The 12,710-nt window shown below is 42.7% G+C and overlaps 1 protein-coding gene across 3 annotated transcripts in view; it reads right to left on the bottom strand.

Moving 5' to 3' along the window:
- Positions 1 to 12,710, bottom strand: part of LOC121269822 (protein unc-13 homolog C-like) — a 599,906-nt gene that overhangs the window by 505,241 nt on the left and 81,955 nt on the right. For all 3 annotated transcript variants that reach the window (XM_041174809.1, XM_041174810.1, XM_041174811.1), the window contains exon 8: positions 8,311 to 8,470. In XM_041174809.1, the coding sequence (XP_041030743.1) occupies positions 8,311 to 8,470 (160 nt within the window). The remainder of the gene's footprint in view (positions 1 to 8,310; positions 8,471 to 12,710) is intronic.

Genomic DNA, 12,710 nt, shown 5'->3' with positions numbered 1-12,710 from the left:
TACAAATCCACTGGTACGATATTGAAAAGAATAGAGAAACAAGTTACAGTAGAGAATAGAAGGCTGAGAAGGAAACTTATTGAGGTATACAAGACTCATAAGGCAATTAACAAAGTTGAACCCTGGGAAACGACAACAGGCAGGGCATGGATCAAGTTCAGAAGGGGCAACGTAAATAGGCAGGTCAGATATTACTACTGCACACATACGACAACATTTAACGGCTTTGGCAGTGGTCTTTTCCAGTGGCAACCTTGCGGCCACCATTTTCAGAAGCCCCAATGGAATTCAATCCTATCAGGTAGTTAACTGCCTGTAACCAGGGCTTCTGTGCCTTTAAGGGGGAAGATCCCACCTCCAGCTGCCAGTCAATTGGAGGGCTGGCAGCTCTTCAATTCCAGGAGCGCCACTGGCTATATGTTGCAGCTTGCCCCAGAGCTGCCATCATGGACTACGTCCGACAGGATTCCCGGGCCAGCCAGGCAAGCCCTGTTGAGTCGGGGGGTGGGGTGCTTGGGGTTTGACTTTCACCGCAGCATTGCTTGCTGCCAGGGTAGCCCTCCATAAGTCACAGAGTGCTTGATTAGGAGAGGCCCCTACTTCAGCCTGCAGAGAGACCATCATCATTTACCAGGTGGTGTCCCCATGTGATGCACACCCACACCCCCCAGTCCACCACCCATCCACTGATTGAATTAGCGGCCGTTCAAGGACTTCAAATGGCCTCTGGGCAAGGCTCTACCTTCCCCACCTCTGACATAATCAGTGGGAGTCAGGAAGATGACGGGCACTCCACCCCACCTCCACACCTGCTTGGGGGGTGGGGTGGGGGGGGTGGGGGGGGCGATGGAAAATGAGTGGGGAATTAAATTCCATCCATAGGGTGTTAAGTGTTTGGAATGAAATGTCCAGGGGAGCAAATCGCAGTTGATAACATCCGTAATTTAAAGAGAGGGATAGCGTACACTTGGTGAGAAAAATAAGAGTTTTCCATTCTGATAAATGCTCACAGGCCCGGAAATGTTAAGTACTTCTCTCTGCACACATGCTATGCTGCCAAACCTGCTGGGTATAATATTTTCTGGTTTTATTTTTTCCATTTGAACTCTGGGACCAGACAGATGGCTCTAAATGTCTTTGTTGGTCGTACACTTTTGTTATTTCTAATAGCTTTTGTTCATAGAATGCAGAATGAAGTATTGCAAAGCAACATAATTTGTGCCAAAAGGACCCCAGTATCTCAGTTAAAAACCAGAACAAAAAATGATGGGCCAGATCTTGTTTGAAATAATGGCGATAATGTTGATGGTGCCCAAATCAGCCAGCAATTTAGGGCACTAAAAGATACCTGTGATTTGAGTGTCTTCAGAATTTGCTGTTGATTTACAATGCTCCATCATTTACTTCACACAAACAACACATCGCTGCTGTTATTTTTAAAGAACTTCATTTTCACATTAATTTCTTATTAAGCTTGTCACAAAGTTACATCTGTCAATTAATGGCGTAAGTATCATTTAATCAACATAAGACTTGCTAATGTAGTGTCATTCTACCTCTGAACCAGAAATTTAACAATTGTGGAGTCTCATTGCTTCGTGATAAATTCCCACCAGAGATGCAAAATGTTTAAAAAATATTAAAACAATTTTTTTCTAATCCCCCTTACTTTTCCATCTTTTCCTGATTCTTAATCCAATATTTTTTCCCTCTCTTTCTTTCTCTTTTCTGAACCTGATTTGATGAATTCACCCACCCTAATTCACCTTCCTATTTAATCCTTCTTCAGTTTCTTTCCCAACCTTTAAGCTTAATTGTTTAAGGAAACATCGTTGCCCCACCAGAGATAAAAACAAAAAACTGTGGATGCTGAGTGCTCTACCATCCATTCTTAATTAGCACATTCGTTTAGATAATATCACCAACTTCAACACCTGTGTTCTTTTGTTCTTTTGTCTGTGACACCTTTTGATGATCTGCTCCTATCACTGCTTGCTTGTCCCTACAACCACACCACCCCCCTCCACTTCTCTCCCCCTATCCAACACCCCAGCCCCCACCCCACACCTTAAACCAGCTTATATTTCACCCCTTTCCTTGGATTCACCTAGTTCTGTTGAAGGCTCATGAGGACACGAAACGTCAACTCTTTTCTTCTCCGCCGATGCTGCCAGACCTGCTGAGTTTTTCCAGGTAATTCTGTTTTTGTTATCGTTGCCCCACCAGTTGCTCAGGTGCCAGGTGCCCCATTACCCTTATCTCACCACATTGTCAACTTCCAACAAATTAGGGCACAATATTTTTTGAGCTGAAGAGTGCACAAAAAAAAGTCAAGGAACAGAAGATGTCTTCAGTTCCTCTGGATCAGGGAGGAGAGAGAGGGGGAGAGAAAAAAAATCTTGATGCTCCTGATTACCAGACGTGCACATCCAACAAGAGTCACCAGATTTGATGGCTCAGTGTGTAAACAGCCTGTCAAAGCTTACTCTAGGTCCACACAAGAATAATGATTACTTTCCCCCATTTTAGCATATCCCCCAAAGCATAGTGTTTTTAATGGCTTTGGTATTTCCCATTAATGTCTGAGAGTCATAAACAATTGTAAACGTTGGCTTAAGGTTATTTGAAGCTGAAAGACAGTACTGGCCAATGCTGTCCATGGTTTATGTTCTTTTCTGCTAAGTTCCTTCCCCATTTTCTTACAGATGTTTCAACTTTTGTGCATTTATTTTCATCAGTATGCATTAATTGTGCCACTGGAAACAACTCATCCACACTAAACACAAATCATTCCCATTTCACATAACTAAGGAACAATATAATTCCTGCCTGCCAACTCAACTTCTCAGCTCAGAAACAAATCATTCCTGCTCAACAGCAACAACTACCTCCCCTACCGCCAACCACCACCCACCCCCTCGGCCCACTTCAACGTGAAAAGCTAATCTTTCCTGGGCAATGCGGCTCCACAAAAAATAATAAATAAATCATTCCTGGTTGCCAGCAGAGCTCCTTAGCACAAAGCCCTACCTGATTCCTGCTTGGCAGCACAGCTCACCAACTTCAAAACCTACCATCAGACCAGCTTGGCTGTCGACAGCTAGACATCTGCCTCTGGCTGAAAGATCCAATTAAAAATCTTGGCACTTTCTCAGACAAGAACATTCCAAGGTAAGCTGCTGTTTTTACTACTGTCCTCTTTCCTTTCCTCCCACAACAACTCTAACTGCAGTTTGCAACTATACATTCTTGTTAATAATTGCTGACCATTATGAAGATCTCATACTCCTTTGAAGTATATTCAACCTTACAGCAACACCAATAACTGCTTATCATAGTGGAAGTAGTAAGATGAGTTACAGAATTCTGGCACTAAATGCTATTCAGAAAATGACAGGCTGGAGCTATTTGCTACCAACATCTGCTTTACATTGGTGCGTGTCAACAAGGGTAAGTTGTATTGTAATCACTATAACCTCTTAAACACTAGAAATTTTTCAGTATCAGATATTTTTGACATGATTGCCATTTTCTTTTGACTGTAATAACTGAGACTATGGGTGCAAATTTAATTTCTGTAGCACTGATGGTATTCCATAAGCCTTGCACCTTCCTGGTTTGTGTGCCATGCCACCAACCAGTTCCGATGCGCCCTCGAGAAGGAAACCCATGTGGTGTCCCCAACAAGCACCGATATATCTAAATCAGTGAAATCCTGATGCCGCTGAGCCCTCCTGGCTGAGGTGAGATATCAGACTTCATAATTTAGACCACACAGATCCATTAAATGAATTCAGACGTCTCTCTGCAATGACACAGCGTTGAGCTGCAAACTGGGCCCTTGATCAGTGATATATAAAAGGGGCACACACACGACTTGCAGGCAGGGTTATTTTGAATTATCTTAGCTTAGGCTGGAGCTGGTGGAAGAGAGTGTTTTTAAGAGTTGATTTTTGAGAGCTCATGCTTAAGTCAGAAGGCAGAGGAATCCCTGACCCACGTATGGAGGCTATGATTGCAGTACAGTTTAGTCTGCAACATGACCGGGATATGAAGCAGAGGATGAAAGCTCTACATAGAGGGTGGGGGAGGATGAGGAACAACAGGAGGCATCCTGGAGCCCTTTTAACCTTACAGGCTGGAAGAATGGATTAACAGCCTCTGATTTCAATAATACAAACTTCCAGAGACCTACATTTCCCCAACCTTACGTTATCTAAAACACTGCATCAAGCAGCCGTTAAGTCATCATTCAACAATAAAGACCACCAACAAAAACCTTTACATCGCATTTTTATCCAACAACACATCCAATTATACAAACAAGACTGAGGTATTCAGCCTTGTGTAATCCCTTAGTGCATGTCTTGCAGCTGCAGCATAGCTGATGACAAGGTTGACTTTCACTGAGAAATAGCAGATTGTATTGCAGGATGCCTTCAAGCAACTCTGGGCCATGAGGGTCTGACTTCAGACTGCTCCGTCTCAACATGGGCTGCAGCAGTCTCGCTGACAGGCTGAAAGGCAACATCAAGGACACTGGCAAAGTGGTAGTATGGGAGCAAAAAAAGTAATCCAGAAGTAGGAAAACAGGCTTGCATTTCACAGAGCCAGCGGCACATTCATGGGGCTGCGCCTTAGAAGTTTGTTGGAGGACAGGCTGCTGGACTGCTGAGAGCGCTTGCATGTCACTGAGCACTGAGATTCATAACAATAATGGCAAGCAGTCTGAGTCTGCATAGCAGCAAGCTGGGCTTACATGGGATCAAGCATCTCATGATCTCAGTCTGAGCTTCCACTGCAGCAATCAGACTGTGCATAGTTTCTGTCTGTACTGCAATTGAAACTGAAACAGTGGAAACCAAATGTTTAATCACAGCTTGGTCTGCTAGTGCAATCGTGGAGTTGATCATCACTTCCATGGTGGAAAGTATGGACTTCACGCTCTGCACCTTGCTCTCTGGCACTCTGGAATTGGACTCAACACTCTGCGACAGTACATCGCAGAAGGCTTTCCAAGAAGCCTGCCAATGCAGCAAGCATCGCATTCTGCATGCTCAATAGCCACCTCCTGTTGGCTGCCCCATTAAGTCTTCATTGGAGACCCCAGCAGCAGAATTCATCCTCTGGGGAGGTGGCACATATGCTACCCTTCTCCCAGCCTGCCTGCAACCCATTCATTCCTGTCACACACCACCTTCGGAATGACATCACTGAATCTTGGAGTGCTCTCCCTGAGCTGGTATTTCACACCTTTTTCATTGTTCAAAACCATGTTCTGGCAGCCTTCAGCCCTCGAGTGCAGCTTTCCTTAAAAAGGGATAGACTGCCTTTAAGAGCAGAAGGCTGGCTACATCACATGTTAAAAGGGAGTCAGTGGCGCAGCAGACATATTGTCCTACATTATGATCATGACAATGAGGTGCCAGCATGGAATTTATGCATCTCCAACTGAACCAGTAAATTAGGACCCCATTCTGGTCAAGCAGGACAAAACAATCTTTAGCTTTGTGTATTTTATTATTGACCAAAATTATGAATTAGTTCTCAAGACAAGCTTCCAAACTGAAAACAATTGGATAATATCCACAGAACATACCAGCACTTTGTTTATCTCTTGATCAGAACTTCAATTTCTCTAATGCTAATTAGCTGAATAGTCAAACTTTTGTTGCTGTTTAATATGTCCAAACTGTAAGAAACTAGTTTTTTGGAAAAAAATTGAAGGACATTGAATTTTCAACATTCTTCCTCCTGAGTTATTTTTAAAAGTTAGCAGTATTAATTTGGGCTGTGACTATGCCATTCATCACGAAATCACGGGCTAAGATAGATGTCCAACAAGGAACACCTGAAGGAGGGAAGAGATACCTTGTATATCTAAGTTAAGAACTGCAGTTGCCAGGCTAAAGACTCCTGCTGATTGGTTGAAAACACCTGGCCTGAGAAAAGTATTATTTGAACATCTTAAACAAAAAGAAACCTCTCAGTGACAGAGAGAGAGAGAGAGAGAGTGTGGGCGCACCTTAGAAGCAAGAAGAAAGGCTCTCTTTCCCTCTCTGCCCTACCTTTGCGCTAAAACTAAACTTTCCTCAGAAATGTCTCAAAGTTGTGATAAGAGTGATCAAGGACAGTTTCTCCAAAGAATCTGTCTGCAGGAACTTCCAAAACTATTGTGACCATAATTCTGTTAGATGAACAGAGTGGAGATCTCTTTGAATTTTATCCTTTTAAAAGAAACTTTTCCATACTCCAGCCTCTGCAGGGGACTGTGTTTGTTTTATTCTGTTTTGTGTTTGTGTGAGAGTGTATGGGGGTGTGAATATCTGCGTTTTTAAAAAAGGGAAAAGTTGTTACACTTCTAAAGTACAACTTGCATGTTTACTTTTTAAAAACAAGTTAATAAACAAGTTATTTGTTTTGTAATAAATCAATTTTTTTGTGCTTACTGAAAGAAGTTTGGTTAGAGTCTTTTTATACTGGGAATAACAGTATCAAATGTAACAATTCGCCAGTTTTGTAAGCGAATTAAACATTGAAATTATTGTTGCGACCCATGGAGAAGTAGGGCTGGAATTCACCATGCGCTTCTCCCATCATGTTCCGTAACAAAGTCACAAAGAATAAAGTTCTAACAGTGGTTAATCTTTCTAGTATTCCTAAAAAGTCAAACATTATTGCCGAAAAATTTTACGAACAGTGGGCGCAGGCAGCTGGGTCCAAAACCCCCTTTAACATTGGGCCACTGTGATTAAGAGGCTGGAGCAAAAATAAGGGATCTGGGATCAGTTGTGGCGTTTATCAAGAGGGTGGTTAAATGCACCATGGTGTTGGTTGCCTTAGAGCAAACCCATTTCAGACAGCAGATGTCAAACAGGTGTTGGGACCTTTACTTCAATATATAAATGTTGGATTCTCCATGGGTAAAAGGAGACTTCTTGTTTGCCCTTACCCAATAACATGGGTGACAGACTTCCAATCATAAAGCTGCTCATGCTTCCTGCCAACCATGTTGGGGCCCTAAGTGCCCACAGAATGTCTGAAGTACTGGGTGTTGCATATTGCAATTTGTAAGCATATATGTAATTATATCACGTGATCTTATGAAATGCTACAAAAATTATTTCATATTTTTGCTTTTTCATTCTTTGCAAAGCTTCAAATGTAACCGTTATTAAATTCCAAAGGAAGCAGACTGACATACTAAACATAATTATTAACACAGGCAAATGCAAAGAAAATTTATTCCAAAATATTTTTAGATAGTTTTTTTAAAAAACGGGCTTTGAATTACCTTGTTACTTACTGACAAATTTCAGAAAATATTAGCCATGAAATAATTTACATCTGTCTTTAAATTAAAGCCTACCCTGCATTCCAAAGTCAAAGTGCCTAAACTTTGGGGCATCTCCCTCCTTGACAATACCATTTAATTTGAAAAATTACCAACATATTTAACAGCTGTGTGTGTATTAATTCTGAATTCATCAGTTACTGAGAACTCAGTTGAGGATGATTAACAATCACTGAGGTCTCCTCAGGTATAATGCAAGCTCGTTGACAGTTTTCAGACTCTACCACTGCATAATGCTCTTGGAGCGCTACCAGTGTCCAGTCTAGAATGCTATGCTCCAGCAACTATTAAAGGGTGGTCTGCTGCTCGTGAAGCAGCCAGTGTTTTTTGGGTTCCAGATGTGTTGGACACTTGGGGCCTCCTTGCAAGAATTTGCCTATAAATCAAAAACGCTAAGGCAAATAAGAAAGGCAGCCTTAAAAGGCGCCATCTGGATCAAACTTTAACATTAAAATTAGGAATAGCAGTTGTGCATCTGGAATGCTACTCTGGTGCACCAGACACAATTATATAAATCTTAGGGCTAGAATGAACCTTGAGCACGTGTTATACACATAACAGCTCTTTAGACCCACAATGAGCACCAACCAAATCTGTTCCAAGGCCTACAAGGTAAAAATGGAAGTAAAATAGATTTTTTTCCGAAACAATTTCCATTGGTAGGTTACAGGTAAAATGACACTGAGCATTTAAAAGCAGAGTAACTGCCGTTTAATAATATGTGACTAACTTCCACCAGTTTACAAATAACTCGTTTAACTACTGGTAAAATCCCATAGGATTAATTTGAAGAAACTGGTTGAGAAAATAAAACAGCTGTCAATTATCAAAATAATGAAATGTCCATAATGGGTACCCAGGGAATTTGAGTGAATCAAGGACAAACTTTTAAAAATACAAACAGTTCTCAGTTTTCATATAATTAAAAATATTCTGAAAATGAATAAATATTCTACCTTAATTCTTTTCCTGGCAACAGTCTCTGTTTGGTTTTGGAGTACAAGTCAATTATGCCAGAACGATGCGTCAACTGTCCATTTCCAGCTTTTATTGATGAATCATTAGGATCGCTTTGATAGTCATAATGCAAGTCTTCACAAGCCCCGTCTGCGACTGCTGTAAAGAAATGACCAAAAAAGAGTGAAGGTGAAACTTGACCAAAACGAAAACTCTAACGGTCTTGAAAATAATTTCAAATTACTGCACTGCACTCAAAAATGTCATTGGAATCCTAACAGCAATTTCGAAGGACATCAGTCCTGCCTGATCTGTGCAGCTGCATTGGGCAAGAAGATAGTGGGCTGCACAGCAAGATCATACAATCAGGTTCCAAACTCAAACGCCACTTGGCAAGATGCCAACCGTAGCCGCTTCCCACAAGCAAGGAAGTACACAAGATTGGGATTGGGGAGCTAAGGAAGATGGAACAGAAAATAGCCAAGGACAATAATTTTCAGAAGTAAATGACACTATATTTGAAGAATGCCTCACTGATCTCATGGTCAAATAAATCATTTCAATGAGTACCCTGAAGAGCAGGTTTTTACCAATTAGTTGGAAAAACCTAACATGATCTAGAAATTCCAACACACCTATTTTTGATCACTTGGGCAAAGATTGTGATATCTGAAGCATCTGATATTGTGTCATGGAACCAGTGTGGCATTACAGCCCACTGGTGAACAGTGTAGACAACAGCTCAGAAAGTCAGGCCATTAGAACTGCAGTAGCTTTCAGGCAAATGGTTCCAGAGATCCAGCTGTGGATTGGAGAGCTGTGGGAGAGTGAAGGGACACAGGGAATCAAGATTGGGGGTGGGGTGGGGGGGGAATGAGGCTGAAGTCATGCAAGAGGGACACTGAGGCCAGGAAGACTAGAGATCGGGACAGCTGGGAGGTCAGGAGTCAGGCATTTCGCAAGTGGCACCAAATGGAGGAATCGGTTAAAGTGTGGTCAGCAGGAGCTCCACCAACTCCACATCAGCTGGGTTACTCATCTTTGTTGCAGATGTTCCAAAAGGCGAACTTCCCCAGGTGCAACCAGTAATGCTGTCAGTTGCCTCAAGGCAAATAAATTTTAGAATAGAGACCCCAAACAAGTACAAGGCTCCTTATTTGCATACACAAAGGTAGAGACATCTGGTTTGGCCAAGGAAAAAGGGCATCTTTTGTTCGTCTTTTCCCCTTAAGGCCGGTGATGCATTTCCAGCCCACAATTTTGGGGTCTTAGTAAGTCACATAGATCTTGAAAAACTGTTAAGATACAGCACAATTTGCAAGCCAATAACATATTACACACCCTGTATCAAGTACATAAGAAAACAAATGATTGAAAAATTAATTTTAAAAAAACAGGGACAAGAGAAATCCAAGGCTTCCCCACGAGGCCTGTAAGAACACTGTTAACTGCCTGAGATCCTTCAGGCCCATGATCTATCTACTGGCAGATCTGGCCTGACAGGCAAACTGTCACTGATCCCCTGTTCAAGCCTCTGACTAATATTTGTTATGATCCTAGACCAGGCCCCCAAGTTTTAATGATGTACACGTGAACTAACAGGCAAACTGCGGAGGAACACACCGCATCTGTCATTTATTGTGCAGTGTGATTAAGACTGATTCCAAGGATTTCTCAGCAACCCACCCAGACATCAGTGAAAGCCGTGAATCAACCAATCTCGTTGGAACTCTGTCTCTCCCATGAGGGATTCCAGTCTTTGCCTTCGAAGATCTCACCTTGGAATTCTCTCCAAATGTCACTCCAACTAGGATGGCCTCAACGATGGATCACCTTGCAGGGTTTCAAATTCGTCTCCCGAGATTCCGTTCCCCTGGATTTCCGAGTATAGCCTCAAGCGTCAACTCAAGCACAACTTCAACTCTTCAGCTGTGCCGAGCAGAATATGACTGCTCCAAAGGGGTACCTTCGCCCCAACATCTCAGTACGGAAACACTAACCCTCTTCTTAGACCTCCTGAATCCTCTTTGATCGCCAGGACTTCTCCTGAGCCCCCTCCACTTAAAAATTTGCGAACCACAGCCCTTTTCCTGCTTGGGGCCTCTTTTGCTGCTCCTTTTTATTTTCCCTCAATCTAACTGGGGCCGTTCTCCATCTCCCACCTAGGACACCGCCCCCACCCCCCCAATGTGGGGACTCTCCTTGTCCCCTCCTCCCCTGTGGGACACTTGCCTGCAACTGTCTACACAATGGTCACACAATCCGGGTTTTCATGCCTTCTGAAATGTACAAGGTTCTGAGGGGGCTTGACACGGTAGATGCTGAGAAGATGTTTCCACTAGTGGGGGGAATCTTGAACTAGGGGACATGGTTACAGAATAAGGGGACACTCATTTAAAACTGAGATGCAAAGGAATTTCTTCTCTCTGAGGTAGAGAATTCCAGACATTCGCTACCCTCTGAGTTGTGGAGGCTAGATCACTGAAAGTATTTAAAGAGGAAGTTAATAGCCTTCAACTCTCCTATATTTCAAAAATCTAAGAGGGGCTGGCACTAAAGAGGAGTTGAAGCCTGGGACAGATCAGCCGTGATTTTACTGAATGGCGGGGCAGGCTTGAGGGACTGAATGACTTGTTCTTTTGTTCTTCCCTTTTTGCATAGACCCACTGGGACCAACCTGAACCCAAAAAAATCAAAATGCCGAATTGTGCATGCACAGCCAACTCCCCATCTGCACGCCCAAGGAAATGCCAAGGTCTGTCAGGATTTGGAGTTCCCGATTTCCCGCTCTCTGAAGTGGCAAGTCTGGCTTCCATAACATATTGCAGCCAGGTCCCCATCTACATACTTATAGAAAAGCCCCTGTTTCTTTCTCTGGGTGTTATGTGTCCAAAATAAGCAAGTTAACATCGGGCCATGGGAGGACAGCCTGGATCAAGGGGTCGGACGCATAGGAGTAGGCAAATGTGTCAATCAGCATTTAACTGATTTGATGCCAGCCATGCCATTTGGAAGCGCGTTTCTCCAGCTAATGCCCTCCTTTGCCACGCACAGTCAAACCTGCATTCAGCAGCAGGAAGCCCCCACCCCCATAACGCTATTTGAAGAGATCATCAACTACCTGTAGGTTAGTTGCTGATTGATCTCTACTGGCTGTTGCTACGATTATATAAGTGTTTTCTGCTTTCTAGAGTTCTTTGAAGTTGCTAATGTTTACAGGGAGTGGTGTGGCAGCTGCTGAAGGACTTCAGCCTGATTTTAAGGCTTCTGTAAAAACCAGTTGCGCCCATGGGTGCAGTAGTATATATTCCCCTTGGAATTCAGCAATGTCAGGGAGAATATGCAGAGGTGACATAGTTGCTGAAAAAGGGAGGAAGAAAGGAGCTCTAAGCAAGAGGGCAAACCCACCCACGATATTCAGGGAGCAATTAGAGTTGGAGATACTTGCAACATATTAATTTGCTGTTGACTGTTGCATAATGGAGGTCACTAAGGCTCTCTATTCAAAGAGAGTTGACTACATTTCATCCCCTTTTGTCAGAGAGCAGAAGGTGGAGTGAAGACATAGCTTCACAAGCATTGTGGACTCTCCCATGGCGTAGGACGCAATTGACTTCACACACACAGCTTTTGCAGGCAACACATGCCAACTCTTGAGATGTATCACAACCGAAAGGGATTCTAACTCTCTCAGTTTCCAGCCGCCTGAGGTATTGGAAGCCTCGCATAATAGTTAGTACCCTCATGAGACCATGGAAAAATTTGAGGGGTTTTTTGTTTTTTAAAAAGGCAGAAAACATCTTTGTTGGATAAAGTGAGGGGTAAAAAAAATACCATGGCATTCAGGTGTTAGACTGACTGATTTAGTGCAGCTCGAGATATACATGCTAAGATAAATTCAGAGACTCTGCACTCTCAGGGAGGAGTTTTGTGATTTTTTTTTTGTGATGTGTTTTTTTTTAAGTCAATGGCATATTTGTCTTAGCCATGGCTCAAATAGTAGCACTCTTGACTGAGTTCAAAGATTGTGGGTTCAAGTTCCTTTCTGGATCATCTCAGGATTCAGGCATCATAATAAAACCTCCGCTGAACAATGAGAAATGAATCTCATCAGGCATATATTCTTCCTTAGTGTAAGTGCAAAAGAAATTTGCATGAGAGTTATGTCATTCATGGACGTTCAACGAATGACAATGGATGTTCCTACAATGAAATCATTTCCCTCGAATTAAAATTTTATTGCAGCAACATAATGGTATTGTTGCTGGATTAGTAATCCAGAGACTCAGGGTAATGCTCTGGGAACTCGGATGCCACCACAGCAAAGGGTGGAACTTCAATTCATTACAAATCTGGAATTACAAGTCTAATGATGACCAAGAAACCATTCTCAATTATC

The sequence above is a fragment of the Carcharodon carcharias genome, chromosome 26 (assembly GCF_017639515.1).
Source record: "Carcharodon carcharias isolate sCarCar2 chromosome 26, sCarCar2.pri, whole genome shotgun sequence".
Classification (NCBI taxonomy): Eukaryota; Metazoa; Chordata; class Chondrichthyes; order Lamniformes; family Lamnidae; genus Carcharodon; species Carcharodon carcharias.
Note: the sequence above shows the minus strand (reverse complement) of the source record. Positions and strands in the feature narration are given on the sequence as shown.